The following is a 25,317-nucleotide window of genomic DNA, read 5'->3' as shown; positions in this document are numbered from 1 at the left end:
TCAGTGACACTTGACCTAAAAGTCAAGTCAAGTATATGACCCTCGATATAGTATCTAACCCCATCCATCAAGCGGGAACTTGTCTTGCTGACAAACAAGGAAAGGAAGGCATGAGACACGCACGAAACAAATGCAAACACCCACGCAGCACGATACTAACTACAGATGGACTTTGACCATGCCCAGCTCGATGTAAACACAACATTGTTTGATTAGAGCACTGTTGAATCAGAGACAGACTTCATGAACTTACTTTCCGAGTGTTATTTCAGGCAAAAGCAGAAAAGTATCCACTGAAGCAGTGAGACTAGTACCACTAGCAGTGCGTGAAAGAATAATTGAATTACTAATTACGAATAAAAACTACATTTAAACATGAATTACAGTCACAAGGGTTTCGTCCGAGAAACGTGCGTGTGGGGTTTTTATGAACCAGACGTTAAACGTTCAGGTTAAAGCAGTCCCCAAAAAACTCGTATTTCATAAGCAATTAGTATCAAATTATATTTGTCTACAAGTACCCCTGGAAAGTTCAAAATAGCATGATACAGTTTAATCTTTTAAATTGATTTAGCCTTTGCAGCAATGTTTTGTCCAATACAATGCTTTCTTTAGTACACAGTCATAGTAATAAATTGCATTGATGGCTAATAATGACCAATAATTATGTCTAGTAATATTTTGGTGGGTAAACAGATGGCCTCTGCATCAAGAGCCACTAAAAGAGCACTCCCCTACGGAACCAAAAAAAAAAAACACTCAGTGGTTTTAAAAACAATTTATTTAAAAAAGTACATCTTTCCGTATACATAATAGAAAATAAAGACACCACATTCTGTATAACTTAGGCAAAACATTTTACGTGCATGAATGAGAAATAAAAACAGTTTACACCAGAATAGCATCAGAACATTTGATTCATATATAAAGCTTTTAAAAATAGGCCTCTGTAGACATTTGATTGACATGCTGACACTGTGTGAGGGCTCGAAGGCCGTGCACACAGCAGCCAATACAGGATGTCAATGCTTCATTTAAACTGGAGGGCTGTTTAGGGGGGGGGGGGGTCACTCTCACAACAACCCCATGGAGGTAAACAAGACATAACACCACTTCTGTTAGTTAATAAGTCACTTGCTGAGGTCGTGCCAGCAACATGGGTCAGGTGGTGGTCCCAAAAAATAAACAGTCACACAAAGAAAAGTCCGCGAATTCCCATTAAGTGTAAACGTGCGTGTGGTGATGCTGAGAAAGTTGAGAAAAAAAAGAATGGCACAATATTGGCAGCGATAAACGTGCACGTGATGATGCTGAGAAAGGTGGAGAAAAAAAATCCGACACAATATTGGCAGTGATCCCTCCCAAGGACGTCCCCGAGAAAAGCAAGCAAGTGTGATTAACATATACGATGTAACCTTTTATGAAGCTCGACTGGTAGCGGCAGTGAAAATTCTATTTGGAGCAGTCCGGTTCTTCTGTATGGAAACATGGACGGCGAGCCAAGAAAATAACTGCCAAATGCACTATGACCCTTAAATGTCCTAACACCCTGTGCATACGTGAGCATATAACGACTTAACTGCATACTAGTGAGGATAAGTCAATTCAAGAAATAATTGTTGGCTATGTGCTCTGTGAGTAATGGCTGCCATGATATAAAGCTTTGCCATGTGCTAGTGGGGAAGGAGTGCCCGTGAACTGGAGCCCCCTCTGAAAAGCATCATGTGAACATTAACACCGATCATGAACGTCCGGCAGGTGCAATGTGACCGAAAGGAGTGTGCGAGTGATGTAATGATGGGAGTGTGTACGTGCGAGGTGCCAGCCCGTCTATGTTTGTGCTCACAGGGCAATGCTGTTGGTGCAGTGCTCAGAAAAGCAGAGCAGTGAGATGGAAGGGTTGTTGCGGTCGCCAGGCAGACCCTTGGTGTTGCTTGTTTCCATTGGATTTCTGCTAATGACCAGATCTAGGCTGCCTCCCGCTTCCATAATCAGGGGCACAGTGAGACAGCAGTCCAAGTCTCTAGTCCGCACACGGTTCACCTGGAAGAATCAAATCAGACATGAAAAATGATCTCTTCATTTCGACTTAGTTGAGTCGAGTAAACAATGCTCCTAGGCATATATTCTTTATGCTCTGTGGAAAAATACCCCATAACTGCAGCTTACAGGGGTTAAGAATGTTTTCGTTTGTGTCGGCATACTATTATGCTGCCCCCGGTGGCCAAATCAAAACTAACAAAAAGGAGCTGCAATGTTCGTTAGGGTGCGCAGGCGGTTTAATTCTTGAAATTGCCATGATGTAACAGAACAAACTCAATGTCTGACTAGCTTTGCATGTAATAGGAGCAGTTAAGTTTACCCTTTGTTGTTGGTGGAAACTATGCTGCATTATTTCAAAATCAAATCATCTGTATTCATGGGTAATGATGTTAGATAACAGTTTTAGGACCACAGTTTGTAGTAAACAGGGCAATTATAAATGTTTTCAGGGGCAGTCAATTACTATTCAATTTTTGCTATTTGTGGCCTAACAAATCGCTTCTTTAATAGACAGCACTTTGGCACCATTTAGTGGCATATTAGGGCATTTCAGTAACTCAGAGCACCTAACATTAAATAGGTGAGGTATATTCAGCAAATATTTTTGAATAGTGTATAAGACTAGGCATGGAAATACTCTTTCGTATCGGTTCACTTCTGCATTACAAAACACCAACAAGAAGGGTTGGAAAAAAAATAAGTCCAATGGTTGTTTTTAAGATAGCCTTTTTAAGGGTGTAGTTTAAGTTGTTAATAACTTTTTTGTCAAGCAAAGAGTTGAAGCTCAAGACACGTCATTTGGGTTCACAGAAATATGAAGTACCTGAAGTATACGATCGTAAGGCTTCAGGCCTGCCTGATCAGCCGGGCCTTTGGGGCGGATCATGTTGACAAACACTCCTTTCTCCACAAGTCCGTCAGATACACTGAATCCAAAGTCACGGCTCTCGGGGTCCTTTCTGATAGTCACCTGATAGTCACAGATATTAGACGTGTTTACATTTACTATATCTGGGGTATATAAAATCATTTACATAATGATCAATACCACCAAATACACTTGGCCCACTTGTTTAACTGAAGCAGTGACATTTGCTGATTTTTTAAATTTGAATTTCTAACAGAGATAATTGGGTCAGTATCAAACCCTCAAATATGGAAAATATTCAGAAATTTTAAAAAATACAACAGGGTAAAAAGGCAACCTCTCGAAAAAAGAAAAAAAACCTGTTCATATTTATAAAAATCAGTGTAAATATGCATTAGGTGAGGTGTCATGACTCATAAATTGATTGGCTAAATGTTGAAGGAACTGGGAAAGGTTTGACTGTAATATGAGTAGCTCATAAGAAGTTTTAGCTCATACCAAGTCATAAAAAGTACTACATCAATGTAAAAATATACATATATATTTATCTGTTGGGACTATCAACGCACAACTGTTATGACCAAATAGTAGCTTTGATTTGCTGCCGTGATAACGTTCAATGATAACAACTGAACAGTTTCAACTCATAATATATTACCCAAACAGTCTGAAGGACATCATGATACATGCTCAGACCATCTGATAAACATCAAGATGAGCATGAAGCAGAGAGATTTTTCATTTTTAGACCTACTAGCTCATTTGAAAAGCAAAAACAAGGTCACGCTTACCTTGTGCAGGGCCAGAGTCGTCGAAGACAAACTATTGGAGCCTCTGCCACATCCGCTCAATATGTTGAGGTTGCTGCTGTTCTTTGGTGCCACTTTAGGTTCCGCTTGTTTAATGGGACTTATTTCGGACAGAAACATTGAGTCCTCATCAGTCTTGGTCTCCTCTAGGTAGAGACTAAAAGCGCTACTTGTCATAGATGCCTGTAAGAGCACACAAAAAAAAAAAGATGAAAATGTAGTGTGGCAACGTGCCCTGTCTGCCTTGTCGGATTCAATAGCAGATTACAAACACAGGAGATGATCATAAAGCGTCATCTGGCATGTGAAACGAGGTGGGGGGGGGATGAGAAAAAGGGGCCTACCTCCAGCTCCCTGAGGATCTCAGACTGGCCACAAGTCTCCAGGTCCTGCAGAGCTTGAGACCAAAAGCTATCGTCCTGATTCAGGGTACCATGGCAATGAGGGGGGCTGATGAATCTACGACAATGCAGGAACCACAACATGAGAGCAGTCTTGTTGTCTTGAGGCCGGAGCTGTCTTCACAGAGGAGCATGGGAAATGTAGCTTTGCACTTTATTGTTTGTTTCTGGGGCTTTGCAAAGGAGAGTCCCTTTAAAAAAAAAAAGTCTCAAGACCACACTGGACACATTGAAGAAGAGTCCTTCACAAATGTTTTCTCTTTCGAAATACAAATGCAATTGTCACCACACACACACAAAAAAAAAAATCAAACAATGAAAGCCTGTGACAAAAAAAGAAAAAAAGTACAAAGAGAGACTGATGTGTCCCGATGTGTTTTGGTGTGGACATGAAAAAGGTGACACACCAAAGAGCTTGTGGGCAATTAGTAAAGCAGATCAGAGAGAGAATACCTGAGAAAGAAGAAGAAAAAAAAAGGACAGTTTGGACAAGCAAACAAAACATAAAAGCATCAATTGACAAGCAAATGTTGCTCCATCTATCTACAGTACGGTATGACTCACACACTGCACTTTGCTTTGGTCAAACAAATCAAACAGAAAAAGCAAAACAGAAGCTCACAGAAATAACATTTTGTGAAAGAATTAAAGCTGCATTGACATCAAAAGGAGCCCACAGGAAGGAAAGTGAAGGAGAAGGCCTGTGCTTTTTTTACCCAGGCATCTTGTCCCAGTCATCCTCAGTTAGTCTCCCGTCGTAGAGCCCGGAGTGCTGCATCAGTCCTGTCGAGCTGGACCCGACCGGGCTCCTGTACTTTGTTCTTCTCCAGTCATTGGCATTGAGTAACATGTCTTTGTGTAGATAAGTTCCTAAAAAACAAATATTTTTTTGGGAAGAAACAGGCTAGGTAACTGCTCTGCTTTGGAAAGGACATCCTCTCCCGACCTCACCTTGGCTATTGTACCCGGGGTCACATCCCGAGCCATCCCAGGAGCTCATGGCGGAGTCAATACTGGGCACCGTGGCGGAGTACATCTCGGAGGGTTTAGTGATTCTCTGCGCATCCATCAATTCATCCTCTAAGTCACTCAGAAAGCCAGTTTCTCTGTCCAGGACCCTCCTCGCATCATATTCTGAAAGGGAGCCATGCCAATGGAGCCAAATGTTAAGACAAAAAAACATAAATGGTTGTCTTGTGCCCTGCAGTATAGAAAATGGAAGTTATTCTTTTATTTTATTTATTTTCTTCCATCCCTCACACTGAAGGCATTTGAGAACAAGTGTGCTTTCTTGCCATGAGAGCGAGGCGAGGCTGACACACGGTCTACTTGTTTCTTGATCTTGAGGGTGACTGACTCCCCCGCCATCTGCAGCAGGTGGATAGCCTCGCTCAACGTTTTGCCTTTCAGACTGACCCCATTGATAGCCAGCACACGGTCCCCTATGTGAATGGCCCCGGTCCTGCAGAGTTTGGAGAGAAGAGGGGACGGAGATACCAGACAGTGCCGACAGCCAGGACGAATCAGAAAACCGTGCGGCTGCCAGCTCGCCGACAGAGCCGCAGACAAAGTGGCTTCTTGTAATAGAAAAGAGAAATGAGACAGCCATTGTCCTATTCAACCGAAAACATTTACACAGGGGGCAGTAGCGTCTCTTCGGAATCAAATGCCAGCCTTGGTTTCATTTGTGACCTCTCCTGCTGCCCACATCTCACCTCTCAGCCAGGCCTTTTTTGGTTAGACCCGAAATGACGATAGGATCAAAAGGCTCCTCCGTGCCTGAAATGGTGATCCCCAGAGGTCCGTTATATCTCTTCAGCTCTACAGTGTAGATGATGGAACCAGACATCTCCAGCTCATCTGGAGAATAAGACTTGTGTTCAATTTTAATGAGCCAGATTATGGACTGTGAATTTGTGAGATGTTTTTTTTCAGTGCTGGTATGTCATGGGATTTTATTCTACTTTTGCAATAAGTGCCTTTGCTCAACCAAAGTTGGCAAACACTACTGCTTATATTCAAGATGCTTTGTGTTTTAAAGCACACCCTTACCAATGTTGTCCTCATCCTTCTGTATTCGGAGCTTGACCATGTCTTCGGCCTGATCCAGGACGTGCATGGCGTCCTCTATGGTGCAGTCCTCAAGACGCACACTGTCTATAGCCAGCAACCTGTCTCCGGGCTCCAGAGTGCCCGTCCTGCAAGTGTCAAAGGGACCAAAGCTATTACTTGGAACCAGGGGAGCCGCTCGACTCATTATGTCAATCCTATTACGATCTCATCGGGATCATTAGGGGTGACCCCAACCTCACCCTTAGCTCTAAGCATCACTGAGCCCTTCTCAAACATACTTCCACTGCGCCACTGAACAATCCAATTATGATTTATTAGATTTGCCGTGCAGATTTTGTTTTTTTAATCCCACGCAGAGAGAGATTGTTGATGAAGCAAGTCATGTGTGTGACAAATGACATACCTGTGTGCTATGCTTCCTTTTCTAATGTCAGAGATGATGAGTGGCTTGCCAGGCTTCTTGCTTGCTGGTTTTCAGAAAAAAAACAAAAACAGGGAGAAAGGGAATGAGATGTCATCAGATTTTGTTCACAGAGTGGCTGTCGTGATCAACGCAATACTGTACCCTGCTGGACAGATTTATACCAAACACTCACCACTGATGGTGATACCCATCTCCATTCCTCTTCGCTTGGGTAGTTTGACATGGAAGGTGCCGCTGCTAGGAACCACCGACTCTAATGAACAGAACAAAACGTAAGTGGCTGCACAGTCCTTGTATGGATATTTATAATAAATTGTACCTGCGACATCAAATTCAATCTCCACTGTAACCTTATTGGCCAGAGCGGAGTCTCTGAGCAGCTGATGGGCCTCCTCCAAAGTGCCATCTTCAGTAGGGATACCATTAATGGTTAAGAGTCTATCTCCAACCTGTATCAAGCCACACCTGCACACAAAAGCACAATAACATGCAACAAACCCAATAATATATATATATATATATATATATATATATATATATATATATATATATATATATATATATATATATATATATATATATTTTTTTTTTTTTTTTTTTTTAGGGCTACAGCTATACTGGTTCTCATTAGAATATACCTCATCTCTACAGGCGTCATCACACCTTGTCATCAATTTTGGATAGCCAGTAGAATTTAGCTTATCCTTGGAGATTACGTCACGCCTATGAAATGAAGTCCTGTCATAAAATGTTAATTGACCAACATCCCCGCGGCAGACTATGCTTTGCATGGAAGCTTAGGTGCTTACATCCCAGTGGGGGCAGAATCCCCCGGACTGAACAACTGTTCCACTACTGCTTGATTTAAATTATGCCACACAGGGGGGTTGACCCTGTGCAATGCCATCATTACCTCACAGGACAGTGGGCCACACCAAAAAGGCACGTAACAGGAGACATGAACACATTTGAGTTGGCAAGGTCAATTTTAAACAAACAGCCCAAAAAAAAAGAGGGGAAAAAAGGTCAGGTTTTTTTTTTTTTTTTTTAAATGTGCATCCACTTTTATAAGCATCTTTCCCCATTGAGATGCATGGAACTGACAATGTGTAAACCCCCGAGCCCCCCACCAAAAATGCAATTTGTGAAATGACATTTAGAATGTGGGAAATAGCACTCTATGACATTGTAGTTTATAAAAATATTCAACAATTCAACAGATTTGGAAGAATTTAACAGTTCGGGCATTTGTTTGATTTTTATTTTTGCTTTAATTTAATGACCTGTGCTACTCCTTCAAGTGTGCGAAACCTGGCCACCTGGAGGCAGTATAACACATTTGCACGACTGGCAAATTGTAGTTGTATTATTTTTTTCACAATGGGTACAAAATATGCCTTTGAGTTATGTCTGTCCACTTGTGCACCCACTGTTTTTCACTTTTCTTTTTACTTTACTACAGACACTGATCCTGTTTGATAGCCAGTCTGTGTATCTTTATCTTATCTTTCAACATTGTCATTAATGAGTAAGGTAAGTAAATTTTCCCCTTGATGCGTATGAAAACCCTTGTTTGGAAGAGGAACAAAGTGAAAGATAATGTTGAGTTATTTGTCTGTCGGCCTCATTTCTATCAGCGTGATGCATCTCTAATGTGTCTGCCTTCAAACCAAATACTCATGTGGCTAAAATTAGCCTGCTTGATGTGTCATTGCCTGGCTGAATGATTAGCTCTCCAAGTTCAAGGTGACTCTCTATAGTGTATGAATTGTGCTTCGTATTTGGTGTCTGTGCTTTACCTCTCAGCTGGGCTGTCTGGTTCAATGAAGCGGATGATGGGTGGAGCAGAAAGAGTTTCTGTAGCAAAGACACCCCCTTGCAGCTGGATCCCAAAACCTGTAAGCGGATTCCCCCTCAGGACGACCTCGCTCACTTCCACGTGAAAAACTTGGCCCCCAGGGCCTACAGAACTAGATGCCAGCGACACTGAAAGAGGGGACATCATGGAGGGGGAGGTTAGTGGAGACATAACATAGAAATGCAACATGAGGAACTGGTGTGAAATAAAAACAGGCATGTACTAGTCTACCACACACGCAGGGTGACAGAAACAAAATGAGTCATTCAGAAGTGTCAAGTCAATTTTTAGATTTACAGTGTGAGACACTGGCAGGAAGAAACCATAACCAAAGACTTTTAAAGGAAGCTAAACTATAGAAATAAAACAGCCAACCTACCTGAACATCCCTCCCTCCCTCCCTCCCTCCCTCCCTCTCAACCCACCAACCCATCCACCCATCCAATTTGTCATACATGAGCTCTTGTGGTCCTTCTTTCTGTTCCGCCTCTTGCCAGTCGAGGTCCGAGGACTGGTGGGTGCGGTGGGCACCATGGGGCAGGGCAGCGTGCTGCTCCCCTGACTGCTGAAGCCTGAGGTGGCTGTGGAGGAAGGGGAGAAGCCACCACTCACCAGAGCTGCAGACATGAGACATTGCACTCTACTTATCGACAGCCTCGAATAGAGCTGACTTTCTCCAATCTTTATTAAAGCGACCTCTTGCAATAGAAAAATAGAAGGCGGCTCATTTAATCACTTTACCCAAATGTTTAAAAACAAACCACTCCAAAAAAACAAAAAGACTCCAGCGTACCTCTAGTGCTCTGTACTAATGAACATTAATCGTCAATTCTCACAATAGAAGTGGTACCACACTTTCTAACCACTGCAGCGTGTGACTTTCTTAATTACACTCCATAAAACCAGCTTTTCATGACACTGTCCTTTATGTTATGTTTTCCATCCATGCATTCTCTGAACCGCAAGCTGTCTTCAGGTGGTAGGCAATGCACACCACGAACTGGGCAACTGCCAATCACAGGAGACACATACAGTCAAGACTGAATTTATTCATACAATGGAATAATTTTGTGCGTAACTATCTAGTCTATTTGCAGGGTATGTATAATTTTAGGACACTGGGCCCTTGCTGGGTGGGGTTGCAGAATTGCTCACCCCCTGGATTAAGCCTAGTTGTACCTTGTGCCATCTAGAGCACTTAATTGTTCAATGGATTGATTATTTTAAATAAAACACTGTATTTTAAGACCAATTAAAGGAATTAGATAAGCTCCTGATGCTGGGGATAGGAAAAAAGTCCATAGCAAAACACAACCTTGCTTTCATTCACGCAGGTGATCTAAAAAGGTATGTGGTTGTCAAGGTTGCAAAGATTTATCGAAGGTGTTGAAGAATTGGCTCCTCCGATGACGTCTTGCCAGCAGCGAGGCTGTCACAAACGATCACTTACATTTGCAGTGGTCCTGCTGATTGTGTGGGTGGCTTGGGCTGCTCCATGTCTTGCCGAGGCTGCCGTGAGGAGGTAAGCAGAAGTTGCTGCTTTGGTCCCAGTGATGATGACTGCTCTTCTGTACTTTTACTGCAGAGACAAATCAGCACTTAGGAGTGAGGCAGAACACGCTCTTGTATTATGCACGTTTTCTAAATCCTACCCATGAAATCACACTTCCACTCCCGTGTCTAAAATTGCACCAAAACACACCGCCTGGGGGATTATCCAGAGCGCAGTAATTGATATTTAATGTCTTTCGTCATGGTGCACCTAATCCTTTGGTTTGATGTGTTAAGACTGTTTGACGCACACTGATGGTAAACGGTGGATGGTGAGAATACAGAAGCTTACGTTTTCTGGCAAACTTCCAAAAAACTGCATTGAAATTGGAAATCATGTTTAGAATATTCTTCTCGAAAAAGCTCCAAAGGCTATGCGCAAGATAACCGCTAGGCATGATGCTGCTGTCCTTGGCGGCACGAAACACACGCCTTTATTGGGACAGCTGATTGCATGCTGTCTAATGAGGTGCAAAGGTCATATTGGTCTGGTGTCAAACCTAAAGCGTGCGGGCCAGAGCCGAGCTTCCACTTCATTCTATGTGGCCCTTGTGACTTTGGCTGAAAATTAGCCATCAAAATGATGATGCTGAAGCCATTGTGCAAAATGATGGGATTCCAACACACTAAGTAAGAGACAAAAAGTCTTATCTACCTAATGCTAGCTAAATGCAAAGTCCGTAAACAAACACAGTGCAGCTCCGCTTCTGGCCAAATAAAATACTAAACCCTCAGTTATGCATGATTAAAATGCAGTAATCGTCTATTCTTTCCCTCCAAAAAAATGTAATCACACATTCTAATCATGTTAATTAGCATTAACCTAAAGAGATTTATCTAAAGTGAAAGTGGTTGTTTTAAAAAGAGATCATGTTTATGTTCACTATCGCCCAAACAGCTGCTTATTGCGAAGTGAGTCAAGTTCACCGCCATTTGCATCTCAAATGTTTGCTCTCAAGTCAAAGCAAAAAATTGTATCAAGAAAAACTTGTAAATAGCATCACTCGTATCTCAAGGCCCTCTGCATGTGGTTTTAGAATTTCAAAAGTACTGTGTAGCCTTCTATGAAATCAAGCGCCCAGTGTAATTGGCCGCATGAGACTGCTCCTGACAACGAGCAGACATGGACTCAGATAACAGTGAGGCCTTCTTATGAAATAAGATGACCTTGTGTGTGGGAAGCACCTCAATAATTAACTTCCTTTACAGATTCATTAAGACGTGTGTCACTGCACGCTAAATGTGACAGTAATCCTTGCTGCTTCCTCAGCGGGGGTCTAATCTGCGACAACTTGCTCACATGCAAGGCGGATTTGCTGCAACCATGGATGACGACACATTAAGCGCATGATACTTTTATGATACGTTCCACTCGCATGAAATAACCTAGGACTCTTCATCCTGGTGAAATGGTCCTTATCTGACAAAGCTCTTGACCGTTCACACTAAGATCACCTAGACGAGACTCTTTAAGAAATGTTTTTCTCATTCTGGGCTGGTTTAAAAAAAAAAAAAAAAAAGCTCCTAATCTCATAGTGGCCAGATCAATCTCAAAACCGCCCATAGGAGATTAAGCACTGCATTTTATGGTCATGCTGCTTGGGGGTAAATGGGCTGTCAAAATGTGGTTTTGCAATATGACAAGAAACTGAAGATTTCAGAGGACATGCAAATGACTGCGTATGCGCTGCACGTTGAGGGAAGTTAAATGGCCCACAGGAGCTCCTTGTGGCTTGTAAAACAGCTGCAGAGTGGTCAATACGAATGTGTGAGTGGTTTGTTGTTTGTATCCATCATGTCTCCAGTGTGGGACTCAAGATCCTGTATGTAGTACATGCACACACATGCAAGCTCACGTGCTACACACACTGGCTGATTCACAGTACATGCAAGAAACCGCTGGGAGGCAGCTTGTCCCGACTCGGTTGCTTTATTATGTCTAGGTTACCATGGTTTCTGTTGGCGTTGCCCCTCCCCTCTTGTGTTACCTCACAATCAATGCAATCAGTCACCTGCCTCTTGTTACCTGTCGTGTATTTAAATCCTGTCTGACCCTCGTTCCTGTCAGGTTGTTGATGTCTTCATGTTTGATGTCTTCTTGTCTCTGTCGGTCAGTCCTGTATGGTTCGGTCTGTTAAGTTGTTTGCTGGTTCTGTTGGTCTGTTCCCCTTATCCTCCCTTCCAATGACCTTTTCCCTCAATTAAATCCTGGTGCATTTGGTCGCCCTGCTCCATTCCGATCCTGACACAGCTAAACTTTTTATTTCAGCTCCACGGAAAGAAAGATGACGCCAAGAGCATGTACATGCTGTGAGTGAAGACAATGTGCTTCTTTTGTACACCTCATTAGATAGATTTTTGCAATGTAATGATACCGCTGTGACTTTTTATTATGAATTCCGGTTTGGTGCATACGCAATAGTGTTTAAGAACACATTGCCTACAGTAAAATGTGGTGGTGGCAGCAGCATCGTGCTTTGGGGAGGATTTTCTTTAGCTAGAAAAAAAAGCCTTGGTGAAGGTAGAGAGCATTAAGAACAGATTAAAAGAGTTGTCAGTGTTAGCACAAAAGCTTGAGGCTTTTACTGGAAAGAAACCGAATGCCAGGGAAGGCCGACTAGAACAGCTGAAATTTATTTTGACGCACTTGATTTATTAATTCTTGGGGGGATTATGAACAGTTACAAAAACCAGTCAGTGTTCGCATCATGCAAAAAAAAAAAAGCCAACTAGAACATTTTAAACTCTTTTGGGGCTTAATCAGAGCCACACGAAATGGAGCTCCATTCTGACTCCCACTTAACAAGCAAGTGATTATATAATTCTAAATACAGCCCCATCCCCTAATAAGCGGGAACACACGATAGCCTTACCTGTGTCTTGTGGCCGGACAGGCAGCCGGCTCTGACTGGATGGTAGAATTTCCAGTTTGACAACCTCAGTGGTGTTCCCCAGAAGCTGCAAGGCCTCCATCAGAGAGCAGTGTTCAGTACTGGTTCCATCGATAGTCAGCAAGGCGTCGCCTGGGTGCAGCGCGCCACACCTGACACGATGACAGAGCCGATTAATAAATCTGGGAATATTTTTTTCATGTCTGTCGATGAGGTAGCTTCACCTTTCGGCCACGCTGGCCGCCTTGATCTTGTCGATGATGATAACTTGCTTATTCCTGTATATGGATGTGGTGAGGCTGAGGCCCAGACTGGAGGAGATCCCTTTAACTATCTCCACTAGCAGAGGACCCGAGGCCTGTTGCACTGCTTCTGCAACAAGTAACACACATTTGATTCAAAACATTAAATCCAGCCTGGAGAAGAAGACCAAATGCCCATGACTCGCTATTGAAACTAAAATCATGTGTGCTTGAACCCAGCCATGTTAAAAACTACATTGTTTCATTCAGCAGTGGGGTGCAGCTTGACATCTTGCCACCGCAGCACCACTGGAGCTTGGAGGCACATAATGCTTGTCAACTGTTCATATCCAGCATTTTTATATAGGTCATGTTGGGAAAACATGCTTGTTAACAAAGCAAATAGGTTGTACAGGGGAAGTGAGAGAACGAGCCAGCAACACGTGACGGTAATCCATCCACGCTTTCCCTGTTGCTCTTGGGCCCGAGCGACTCCCCTGGTGGCATCTCCAGCACCGAGCCTCACTTGCGTCCACGGAGCCAAACGGCCACATTATTTACCCTCAGAGCAACGCTGCCCTACCATGCCTCCACATATTCCCCGTGTGTGTGTGCTCACCCATGACAGAGATGTCATACTCAATCAGGAACAAGGCTTCCTGGCTGCTCTGCATCAGCGTGGTCAACGCGTCAGCATGCTTCTCACGGTTTAAAGGCATGCCGTCTATGCTCAGGATTCTGTCGCCAGCCTTTACCGTGCCCTCCCTAGAGAAAGACAAAAGAGGGAAAACATCAGTGGTGAGATGCAAGTGTCCCGACACCCATCATGCTAAATCATTGAAGAGTTCCACGTGAGCGTTCCCTCCCAGGTGAGATGAAGGCGACATGAGCTTAAATTGGACCAAGCGTTTTGGTGCAGCCTCTTTTCATGAGGAAAATGTGAAATGTTTGCCTGGGGGATAAGCCGTGGCCTTTCTGGTTTTAGAGAAGCCCCACGTGTTGTGTATGTTTCTTTCACGCAGGGGTGAGCAGAGACAAGAAGCTTGAAAGGGATGGTGGTCAACTACCACGATTCTCCATGTCCCACTGGACAGCCTTCATTTGTCTCAGATGCCCAGTGTAGAGCTCAGTAGGTTGGTAATCCTCCAATTTCACTTCACTGTTGTGAAAATAATTACTTTTTTAATCTTTATTCATCTATCAGTGCCAGCGGCATATGGTCAAAGGCGGAACAATTAAATGCTCTTCCACAATTAATCAGTGTAAACACTTGTCGACAAGCATTCCTACAACAGATTTAGTTCTTCCTGTGAGCTCATCAGCGTTCACATAATTTGTGAGGTAAGATTTTTTTCTGTAAGGGGGAATCAAGTCAAAAATATTCTTTACAATATGTTCTTTGCAGCCCCTCTAGTCTAAACATTCTGATTAATATTGCTTTTGTGGAATATGAAGTCAGAAGCAAAATCCACCCATTTTTATCCATCTCAGGTAGAGGCCAGTTAGTTCTATTTAAAATCTGTCATTAATAACCAATTAGGGCAAATAATGCACCTAAAGCGCACAGATTTAATACTACTGTTGTCCATACCTGTCAGCAGGACCCCCTGCCCTGACGTGGGTCACCACCAGAGGACGAGACTTGCGCCAGTCCTCATGAAAGCCCCCTTGTGAAGACCAGAAGAACTATAGATCAATTCTCTTTAAGACTAGCGCAATAAGACGGTCACTGACGTACCTCGCATGACAAAGCCAAAACTGTTGCCCTCTTTGAGCAAACACACCTCTGTGGTTTTACTTATGACTCCTGGTGGAGTCTGGACTGTTACAGGAAAATAAATTGGACTGGATTAGAATCAACATTTACAAGACATGAAATAGTCGGTACATGCAGTGGATATAAAATAAAACTCTGTTCAAATGCCAGGTTTTGTGACCAAGATAAATCATTGCAAATTTTTTTCAACATGGCCTATCACACTACAAGGTCATAGGTTTTGTGCCAACATTGACTAGAGTTGAAACGGTTCATAATTCTTCTCTCCATAATTAAAGACCCAGTTTCAGCTGAAGAATAGATGAAACTGATTCTCCTGAGTTTTCTTTCCTCTCTTGAATTGATTAAAAAAAGAATTAATTAGAGTTCAACAGTAATGGTGGAAAAGATTAATGATTGATCTATCTTGGTCTCATTTTTTATTACAAAATCTTGGATTTGAACAGTGAGGTGTTGAATTTTAAGATCCACTTATAAGTGCAAGTGCGGGTAGACTTGACGTACGTAACGGAGGCAGCTCGTACTCCACCTCCAGGACAACTCGCTCCCCGATGTTCTTTAGCAGGCTGATAATCTCATCGTGACGAAGTTTGGACAGGTTGATGCCATTCACTGACTTAATGTGGTCTCCTACATTCAGCTGGTCACTTCTGGAGGGAGGAGACAATTTAAAAACATCTCGTTTGAAAATTGACAAATTTCCAAACCCCAAGAATGTCATCTTGCCACTCATTGCAGGACTAATTAATTGAATGATTCTGACCCTTTTTCCTGTCTCACCTCCGGGCCGTTGCCAATGGATGCTACAGGCAGGCAGGCACGCTAACAAGCAGAGCTGACTGGCCCTGTCATCCAGTCGCCTCTCATCACACAATGTCACTGCCAGTCTCTCTCCTGTCTGCTCGCATGACTCTCCACTCAGTAAATTAGCTCACACATCCACCAAGCATGTCACACGCTGCTTAATCATCGCAAAATGTGATTTTTTTTTTCTACGACATTTTGCTCTCGCGTGGTTGATTTTAGGAAAAACGGGTAGTCATAATGCTGGACATTTAGGGGAACCGCTTGGAGTGATTATTTAGTGAGACAGGATGAGAAGTCTTTTGTTTTGTTTGTTTTTTTATACGGTAGATCCGACTTGTCCCCAGGCTTTGGCTTTGATAACTGTAAGCTTATTTTTAAAAACAATTCTGTTTAAACACAATTCAAAGTAGTATTTGCTCTTCAATTGTTGATTTTCAGTAAATATTTTTTTATTGTCAGTATCACTATTATGATGATGATGATTGATTATTATTATTTTTTTCATCAACAGAGAGGAAGAAAAAATTTTGTTCACTTGGCTATTCAGCGCTCCATTATAAAATAACAAGGGCATTTCTTGGAGAAATCTCTGTTGGCATCAAGCTGACTTAACACAACAGTAAAGTCCTGCAGGTGAGCTAATGTAAGTTTGCAGCATAAGCACGATTGTACAAGCGGATCTAAGTGATGCAGACAGCGTCTGCTCAGCTGCATCACGGTGTGCAAGCAGATCTCACCTGGCAGCCAGCCCACCTGGACGTAGATTTGACACTCTGGGCTTGCCGTCCTTATCGGAGCCCCCGGAGATGGTGAGGCCAAGGCTGCTGCCTTCTCTTTTCATCAGGTCCACTGTGGTCACTCCTCGGCACTCTTCTGTGGACCCACCATAAGGCGAATAAAGCATTAGCATAGAACATTTCCCGTTTTAGACTCTCTGTAGCAATGACTTGAATCAGAAAGAAAGTAAAGTAAAACCATTGTAATAATGAGAAGAAAAAAAACATGGAATTCAGATCTCTGATTTCTATTTGTGTCATCAAGTCTTGTGATGTAATGTGCTGTGATTGATTCGAGTGGTGGAGTCCAAATACATGTTTTGATAACATGCCCATATTTTTTTCTTCTTTTCAGTGAAACCATTTGAAAAATTAATAAGAGGGGAAGCGATTTTTATATGCAAAGAAGTCTTTTTTTTCTATTCAGTGTGCCAAGTTATTACAAAATGATGTAAAAAAATGTTTGTTTTAAGTTTTTTTCAGAGAATGTTTCCTTACGTAAAGGGGAATTTGCAGATTAAAAAATACAAGCGATAAAAACCTGACAGTTTCCGATCTTGTTCGATCTTTAAGAAACCACCTCGCTAGAGGACAAACAACCAATCAGAGATAGAAGGTGTGTGTGCCTGATGAGAAGTAATTTATTGTAATTTCGCTGGCACAACCCTGTCACCTTTTTTCGCGGGGTGTAGGGATTTAGGAGCTTTGCTGAAACTATCACGGAATATCCAATATTCAATGGACAGATCTCGAGACAAAACAAGGATGCACAGAGAATCTTTCAGAGGTGGAGGGACTACCTCTGGTCCCTAAAAAAATTCAGAAGTGATGCATAATCAGCAACAGTTCTCCTTAACAGGTAAGTATATGATCATTTTAATTTGCACTCAAAGTGCTTCATAAAATCAATCGTACATTCCAAAAAATAAAACTTAAAACTCATAACACGTATGTCATACTACCAAAAATGTCAGTTGAATAAGGACTACTACTTTTTTTTTCCCACATGTATGTGTTCTAGCGTGTCTGCCTCCGGATTATTACCATTGACTAAGACGCCATACAAGCATTTTTTTCCCCCTCTGTTACTAAGTATGCAGGTTGAGTGCATCCACATGCATCAAGCTACAGACAGAAAACAAAGTCATGCACATGCAGTCATGTTTGACTAAATTGTACCTGAAAGGCTGGGCCTCTGGGAGAAATGCGATTGGTCAGATACCCCGGACTGCTTGTTTCCTTTTGCGTATGGTCCCTCATCTGAGGAGACAGCAAGGAGGTATGTTAAGAGACACTGTGGCTCAATGAGGAGAAAATCTCTGAGGCAGATGGCCAAATGAACAAACCATTATGCACCTCATGACAGATGCTCACGCTTTTATTAGCCTCAACTGCACCTTGGCTAATGCGGGGGCTGGCTGCATAGTGGGGGCACTTTGATTTGAATGAGTCAGTACGCAGCTTAATCCGTGATGTACTTTCTGTACGAGAATGATCGGTCCTAGCTCAGCCCTACACAAGCTTATGAAAAGGTCAGATGGAGAAAAATGTTGAGGATATATTCATGACAAGAATGTATTTTCAGCAAGAGGGTTTTATGCCACCACTTGAGCCTGAGGATTCTCCTGATGCAACAGCACGCGGTTAATGGACTGTTTTGTGCATGGGGAGAAAAATCATCATTTTCGAGTCATTTAGAGCCGCAGCCACGATAAATGCTCAATTTGCTCTGCAGGGGAGAAAGCGTTTCTTGCTCCTTCCATTCCTGAAACATATTGTATGTATGTTAGCTGTGCTTCTCATTGGCCGAATGATTTGACATACTATTTTTGTGCTCAGCGCTAATCTGATACAAATCGCAGTCTGTGCGTAAGGGTGAAGATTTTTTTTTGCATTGGTATTTTGGTAGAAAAGGTTGTGCACCATTACAGCAGGGTCTGGCAAATTTCCAAACACGGTAAACTAGACTTGACAATGAAGACGTGCCGAGCTCACGTGTGCCTGTCTACAGAAATGGAAGCTCACCGTGTTTTAACAATGACAGAACAACGTGTCAAGAATGATAAAGAGCTGCACGTGTCAAGCCTAAATGGATCCTTGTGAGATTTCTTGTGACAGATACTATTGTTAATTCATGGACTGCGAAAAAGAATGATGATTAAAAACTGAAAAAACATTTGCCGTGTTTTGCAATGCTGGATATATTTCTTCTCAGGAAAAAAAAACAGGTGTGATTTTCAAGTGCAGCAACACCTCACAGAACTAAACATTGGCAAAATTGTTTATTATGAGTGTAACCAGTCCATCCATCCAAAAAAACAGCACCCATAGATTATGGCCACTTAGGCCATTTGTGTGCACATGAAGCGTTTTTCTGAACTGATTGGATGGAAAGCTTCAAGTCTTCATCTGGCCATCACTTGCTCTCAAGTCAAAACAAAAAAGCAGCTTGCATTTTGAAAAAACGCTGTGGATTTATTGTGATTCCAGATGTTTTGAACAACAACGCATTGTCTCGGTGGGTGCCCTCTTACTTCGCTTGAAGAAAAGAACAAAGACTAAAAGCAATCTAGAGTGCAGTTGGAGGTTTGTGTACATTGCTCAAGGGTTCCTTGGCTGTACTCAAGAAGTAAGCTGGCACTTCTCCAGCACGTTTTGAACCTGCCATCTTTTGGTCAGCAAGCCAAGACCTAACGGCCAAAACCGAGCAACCCACTAAGGACCCAACTGCTGTGAGGGAGGGCTTCAAACTCAAAAGTCACAGAGGCTCTGTCGAAGCATTTGTGGTCTGAAACCTCTGACCAGGATACAAAGACTCAAGAAGCAAAATCTTTGCTTTTCACCCTGCCCCTTAACTCACAGAAATATCTTTGTCTATTTACCCGTGATGTAAAGAAGACACATTAGCATACTATGGTATTTTACACACATCCTTGCACAAATTCCCAGCGTGCTCGCCCAAAGGTACGAGCACACATAGACAAGTGAGTGCCACATCACAAAGATGTTATCTTGGGCAAAAATCTTAATACCACACAGATTCCTGGGGGCCTTGACAGTCCAGCAGCTGTCATTGCAGTCAAAAGGCAACATTAGCTGTAGGTTACGAGGATGGGCACGTGATGGGCCACCACTGTAGCCTTCCATCCCGAGGCTGAGCAGAAGCATCACTCGCCCTCAAGATGCTCCGCTCAAGCTGATTAATAACTGACTGCGAGTTTGCCAGAAGAGCTGCATGTCATTGCAATTCTAATTGTGGAGTCTATGATGAATATACATAAGATGAATAAATTAACTGCCGGTTTAAATGAGAGCGCTCGGTGCCATGCGCATTAGGATGGAGGTTAAATATGTGGCAAGTGGGCGGGGGTGTGGCAAAAATGTGTCGATGAGGTCATGATGCTATTTTCAGATGTCAAACCTGATTCGCAAACGGGCCTAGTTCAATTCTATATCGGTCAACATTACAGTTGGCAGGAGGGCGCGAGGCGCCGGCGAGACGCGCTTGCCTTCTCCCGCAATATATTTAGTCTCGACAACGGTGGCGTTAAACTGTAACAATTCTCTCGCCCCAAATCCTCTTGGATGGCACCAAAGATGACACATGGTGAAGATGAAGCGTGGCTTGTCTTACCGTTCTTCGAGTCTCTCCTCAGACCACACAGCATGGCTGCAGCTCCCTTTGGAAAGTCACCTTGTTGATAGTAAGTCCACCTGAGGAATAAGTTGGTGACTGGGACGTTTCACCTGCTCAGATACAAGAGGCAACCCATTTTTGTCCCTCTCTTTATCCGTGCCTAAGTCAAGACCTGTTCCTCCAAATGTCTCAGTTGGTACTTTGATGCCCAAAAAACAAGTCTATCAAATTCTGGTTTTGCAAAAAATCCCCCAAAAGGAGATAAATGCATTCCTTTCTTGCCATTCTCTTGCAAAATGTTGGTCTCTTTCCACTGGATTTATCATTCCCCTTCTCATGTGCTCACAGACTCACACATAACCCTCTCTCTCAGGCGCACACACACACACACATAGACACACACTCACTCTCTTTGCCAGAGGGGCTCAGTGAGGCGGGAGCACACCACTGTCACTGCTCCCTCCCCCTACACACAAACGCACGCTCACACGTGCACACGCACAGTTTTCACCTACCAAATCAAACAAGCGTCATTATACGTACGTGCACATCCACCCACACGCTAAAACTTCACGTATCAATTGCTCACCACGTGCACAACAGTACACAACAGCATATGTGCAATTCCGCAGGGGTAATCATGTGTGATCGTGTGGTTTGAATGATCATTTGGCCTGACATTCGAGCCATCTGAAGAGAGAAGGCAACAGATCTGTTGGCACAACCGCTGCTACACCTGTCGAAACATTTGTCACACGCGCACCCCTCGACGCCTGTCACTTCCTGAGCCCAGCTGAGCAGAGTCAAGCTGCGTTCACACACACATGCAGGCCCGGAGTGGATAATCTGGAGCCCCGGGAGAATCCTCGGTGGGCCGGGCTGCTTCATGGGGTCCTTCTGGGGTGGCTAGTTGGTCCCAAAAAGCCAATTCTTATGATCTGCTTGTTTGTTTCAAAATCATCAGAAAGTTTTTGGGCAGTCCTCACTTTGTTATTGCCTTCTCATTGCAATTATATTTCCAAATTGAATGTGGAGGCGAGGCCACTTTGATGTATATATATATAGCACAGGCTATACTGCATATATATTTTGTTCTGAGAATTTTTGTGATGTTATTTAACGTACCTGTTACTGTGTGGTGAACATAAAGTGCATTGGAAGTGGTGTGAATTGGTTTCAAATAACAGGAAGTGACATGGTGGCTGCCTAAATGTTGCTGAATTAAAAATGTTTTATAAATCTGCGTTGTTACAGTAAGTGTTTAGTCATGTCGTGAACACTTCCTACCTATAATATTGTCCATTTTAATGAATTATTTTCATAATATGAATCTTGTTGTTGGAGGGAATGATAAGCTATTTTAGATTGGTACAAAAATAAGCGTAAAATTATATATATTCGTTAAAACATGAAGAACTCATGTGGGAAGGTCTGAGCCGGGAAACCCCAGGGCTAAAAATAAGTCCCACTCAGGCCTTGTACACATGCAACAATGTTTACACGCAGGCAGCTCTTTAACAAAAATTCAAGAGAGGTCAGGCTAATTTCCAGAGGTTACAAACAATTCCTCATTTCTGCACTAGATCCATTTAGTCAGCTGTTCCACTTGTTATAAAACACTTAGCTGAGGGTAATTTCCTCTGGGAGCTTTTTATTCCTCTCTAATAGCCTATTAATCACCAGCTGCATGAAGGGAATCAGGAAATGGAATATTGACGCTGCGGTGATTACAAGCAAACCTCTGGAAGTAGATGACAAATGCAATAAAAACAAACACTAATGTATGGGTTTTTCATCTCTGAGACGAGAACCACCATTACTCAGGCTAAAAACACAGTCCAGAAACTGAATAAACTCCCTTTCAAAGCAAGTTTACATTGCGTTACATTAGTGGTGGATCATCAGGGCCAGCAAGGTCTTCTCTGCTTGCCGTAACACTTTCAGAAGCACTGGCCTAAATTCTCTCATACATTTGGTGCTTTGAGATATGACCTTAATTTGTTCCGTGACCACACTAGTCACTCAAAATACAAAAAAAATATATAGTAATAGTTTAATTTAATGTAAAAAACAAACTAAAACGTTCTTGCATTGCAATTTAATCATAAAAGAAACACTTTTTTAAAAAATAATTAATTAATTAATTAAATTAAAATGATGTACTTTTTTAAATCCTTGAAAGACATAAAACAAAAAATAATAAAATAAAAAATTATATTTTTTTAAATCCTCGAAAGACATGACCTCCCATTTTTCATCACACATCAGCTCATCTCCATTAATCTGACCAGGCTGCCATCTTGCGGTAGTAAGGTGAAAATGCAACAAACGACGTCATCTAAGAAGATGCTACACTAAAAACAGACCAGTCGATCCATATTATTCATATAGTCATATTATTTGAAATATTTGTAATCATGCTCTGAAGTTGCATCTCTCAACATAGAACATGCAACCATGTTACTAAAAACTGTCATCGAGGAGAAAAAAAAATAGTATCATGCAAATTGCTGTTGCAAAAAAATAAAATGACAATTAAAGCTTTATTTTCAAGTGTGTTCTAAACCAGTTTGCGCAGCAACATGACAAGCATATATGAGTGCAAAAACTGAGTTTCGGATTGGTTTGCCAACTGTACTGGGATTATTCAAATAAAAGTTAACTGTAAAGGAATTAGTCAGCAATATTTATTTGAAATGTTTTTGGGGTCCTTAAAATATGAGGTGACAAATAAAACAGTTTTGTGTCTTGTGTGTTTCAGTTTGTACCTTTTGTCCTCGCGCGTACGATGCCCAGTCGACATCTGAGTGAAAAGGAGAACATCCTCCTCTTCCCTCCTGCAGAGTGGCCATTTCTCCTCAGAAGGTCGGTGTGTGAGAAGCCAAACGAGACTTGCTTCGGTGTGAGGTGGCTTTTTCCAAATACGAGTCTTGTTGACATGTTCATCGTCTTGACCTATGACAAGAACCCAATGGATTCTTCTACTTTCCTGAATGAGTCTTTGCCAAAAATCCTTGTCCCTTCCAGCTTCCAAGTGTGGCTTGAAGACTGGTTTAGCTTCTCTCCTCCTCGCTTGACAAGGTGACCGGCAGATCATATTTTTGTGTGCATCCCTGGCACTATGGAGGTGACAGATGGCATACGACAAAGGGGCACAGCCTGGCTTCCATATCGCAATGGAAACTTTCTCTGCGGGGTACCGCCTCTCAACATCGCAATCTGGACATATTTATTGAATGAAACCATTGTGGGTCTACCGAAAGAAAAATGATAAAGGATTTGTAGACAGGTCTCAGTGTTAAAAGGGGCTATGCATTTCAACAATCCTTTAACGGTCTTTTCATTTACCACTAGCACTTTTTATTCCCATTAAGAACCATAAACCATATTTTTTTTACAGCAACTGCATATTTACTGACTTGTTTTCCCTCAATTTCCTTGTTGAACCTTAATTTGATATCAACCTATGAACAGCATAACAAAAAATGCATGGGCAAGATTCTTTTTGAAAGTATTTATTATGAACATCCATTTTATTCATTCTCCTCACTCCTGAGCCTGGCATTGGGGTTGGTGATCTTGATGGCCAGCTGAGCTGCCCTCTCCACAATCACCTTCCTGTTCTTTGACGAGACGTTGTGGGCGATCTCCGCACAGTAAGTCCTAAAGGTGAATAAACAGTGTGTTAAAGGTGTTTAACAGCAGAAAACACATTAGCTCAAGTCTCCTAAATGAAAGCCCGTTAAGAAAGCCAACATGCTGCACATCAACTAACGTGTTTGTATCATCCTATTATGATTTCAACTTGGTTGAAATCAAGCTGAGCAAGCATTGGCTATTTAGTGTAACTGAATGCTTCACCTCATTAATAAATCAATGCCTAAGTAGAGCCAGACAATTTAAACGCATTTCAAAATATCAATAAACCTCTTAAGTACATACAATGTGTCACTTACTTGTTACTCATCATCAGAACCTCCAGTTCTTTGACATTGCGCACCAGGAACTTCTTGAAGCCACTTGGGAGCATATACTTTGTCTTTTTGTTGCTACCATAACCAATGTTGGGCATCAGCATCTGCCCCTTGAACCGCCTGCGGACCCTGTTGTCAATACCTCTGGGCTTGCGCCAGTTTTTCTGTATGGTAACAAGAAATTTGCATGTCAGTTATGTGCATCCTCAGCAGTAAGTTGACAACATACATTTTGGCATCATAACCTACCGCAATCTTGACATATCGGTCTGATTGATGGCGAATGAACTTCTTGGTTCTCTTCTTGACGATTTTGGGCTTCTTGAGTGGTCGGAGGGCTGGCATTGTGACTGAAAATAGAAAACATCAAACGTTTGAGTTATGTTAAATCTTTTGGGGTGTCATAGCAAGATCCAAACTCAAACGATATTCAACTAGCAGATCGAAACCCGAAACTCAACAACTAAAATGACTGAACCCCAATGACACTGCTTTACAGGCGTGTTGACTATCCCCTTAGCTAAGCTAAAATTTTAGTGCTTAGGTGGACATGGAGCTACCTAGACTCGAGATCTTACAAGCCAATTAAATGTACAATGAGGATTATTCTGAAACTCCAGCTCCTTTGGCGTTTTAGGTACTTGTCTGGAGAATTTCTAATATCAGGCCTCTCCTGAATCTTGACAAGGCATGACATGAACATCTAGCGGCAGGGCATTAGCTTTAGCACAGACACATCGCGCTGCAAAACATCAATCAATATCGTTTTATAATGGTTAATCTTATTCGATGCACGCACAGCAAATGATAATCATAAATGACAAGCACTAATATGGTGCATCAAGGGGCATAAATTGTGTGGATTGTGACAGATTCCATCGACTCACCCGCCGATGTAGTTCCAAAAGGATCTCCGCCGACACCGGAAAGAAAGAAAAGGACTTCCGGGAGTGTTGCAAAGGCTGATGGGAACCGTAGTTCACAGCAACCGATGTTAATTTACAGCGCCTACTCGTTCGCTTATGCCTGTCACTTACACTTCCTCCTCAATTTAAAAACACTTCATATTAGTATTGTACTACATAAACAAATAAATATTGTTTTATTTTGCCCTATATATGCAGACTATTTTTTTAGCACCTGGATGTCTAATTTGGGAATCTCAGCTACATTTGACATAATTTGG

General features: G+C 42.3%; 2 protein-coding genes and 1 long non-coding RNA gene across 11 annotated transcripts; 1 reads left to right on the top strand and 2 right to left on the bottom strand.

Moving 5' to 3' along the window:
* Positions 1-763: 763 nt before the first annotated feature.
* LOC148401941 (glutamate receptor-interacting protein 2-like) lies at positions 764-23,255 on the bottom strand. Of its 4 annotated transcripts, none has more exons than XM_088401088.1 (24): positions 22,926-23,248; positions 17,700-17,780; positions 16,482-16,617; positions 15,442-15,587; positions 14,899-14,982; positions 14,752-14,827; positions 13,780-13,925; positions 13,143-13,290; positions 12,901-13,070; positions 9,927-10,055; positions 8,932-9,093; positions 8,418-8,604; positions 6,938-7,083; positions 6,791-6,871; positions 6,598-6,661; positions 6,174-6,319; positions 5,837-5,981; positions 5,417-5,583; positions 5,073-5,255; positions 4,838-4,991; positions 4,065-4,179; positions 3,703-3,903; positions 2,867-3,013; positions 764-2,043 (listed from the first exon to the last, which is right to left on the bottom strand). In XM_088401088.1, the coding sequence occupies exons 1-24, from the start codon at positions 23,101-23,103 to the stop codon at positions 1,843-1,845; spliced, it is 3,393 nt and encodes a 1,130-aa protein (XP_088257214.1). In that variant the 5' UTR covers positions 23,104-23,248; the 3' UTR covers positions 764-1,842. The 4 variants fall into 4 exon arrangements, with proteins under 4 accessions (XP_088257214.1, XP_088257223.1, XP_088257232.1 ...); XM_088401097.1 differs by having other exon boundaries at positions 8,932-9,057; XM_088401106.1 differs by lacking the exon at positions 22,926-23,248 and adding an exon at positions 20,155-20,541.
* Positions 12,146-22,933, top strand: LOC148401942 (uncharacterized). 6 transcript variants are annotated; one of them, XR_015863532.1, is made up of 6 exons: positions 12,146-12,337; positions 14,183-14,293; positions 14,365-14,501; positions 16,256-16,387; positions 16,475-17,379; positions 22,919-22,933. It is a non-coding gene; the product is annotated as an uncharacterized LOC148401942 (long non-coding RNA). The 6 variants fall into 6 exon arrangements; XR_015863543.1 differs by lacking the exon at positions 22,919-22,933 and adding an exon at positions 17,542-17,875 and having other exon boundaries at positions 16,256-16,377; positions 16,442-17,379; XR_015863540.1 differs by lacking the exon at positions 22,919-22,933 and adding an exon at positions 17,542-17,873 and having other exon boundaries at positions 16,256-16,377; positions 16,453-17,379.
* Positions 23,256-23,656: 401 nt separating the features above from the next.
* On the bottom strand, positions 23,657-25,164 carry rpl32 (ribosomal protein L32). The gene is made up of 4 exons (XM_088401298.1): positions 25,019-25,164; positions 24,381-24,481; positions 24,114-24,295; positions 23,657-23,820 (listed from the first exon to the last, which is right to left on the bottom strand). Exons 2-4 carry the CDS (start codon positions 24,474-24,476, stop codon positions 23,691-23,693), a joined length of 408 nt encoding a protein of 135 aa, XP_088257424.1. The 5' UTR covers positions 24,477-24,481; positions 25,019-25,164; the 3' UTR covers positions 23,657-23,690.
* Positions 25,165-25,317: the final 153 nt, after the last annotated feature.

Source organism: Syngnathus floridae, chromosome 2 (assembly GCF_059516105.1).
Source record: "Syngnathus floridae isolate MCC-2025c chromosome 2, RoL_Sflo_1.0, whole genome shotgun sequence".
NCBI classification, from domain to species: Eukaryota; Metazoa; Chordata; class Actinopteri; order Syngnathiformes; family Syngnathidae; genus Syngnathus; species Syngnathus floridae.
The sequence above is the reverse complement of the archived record's forward strand: the minus strand, read 5'-3'. Positions and strand labels throughout refer to the sequence as shown.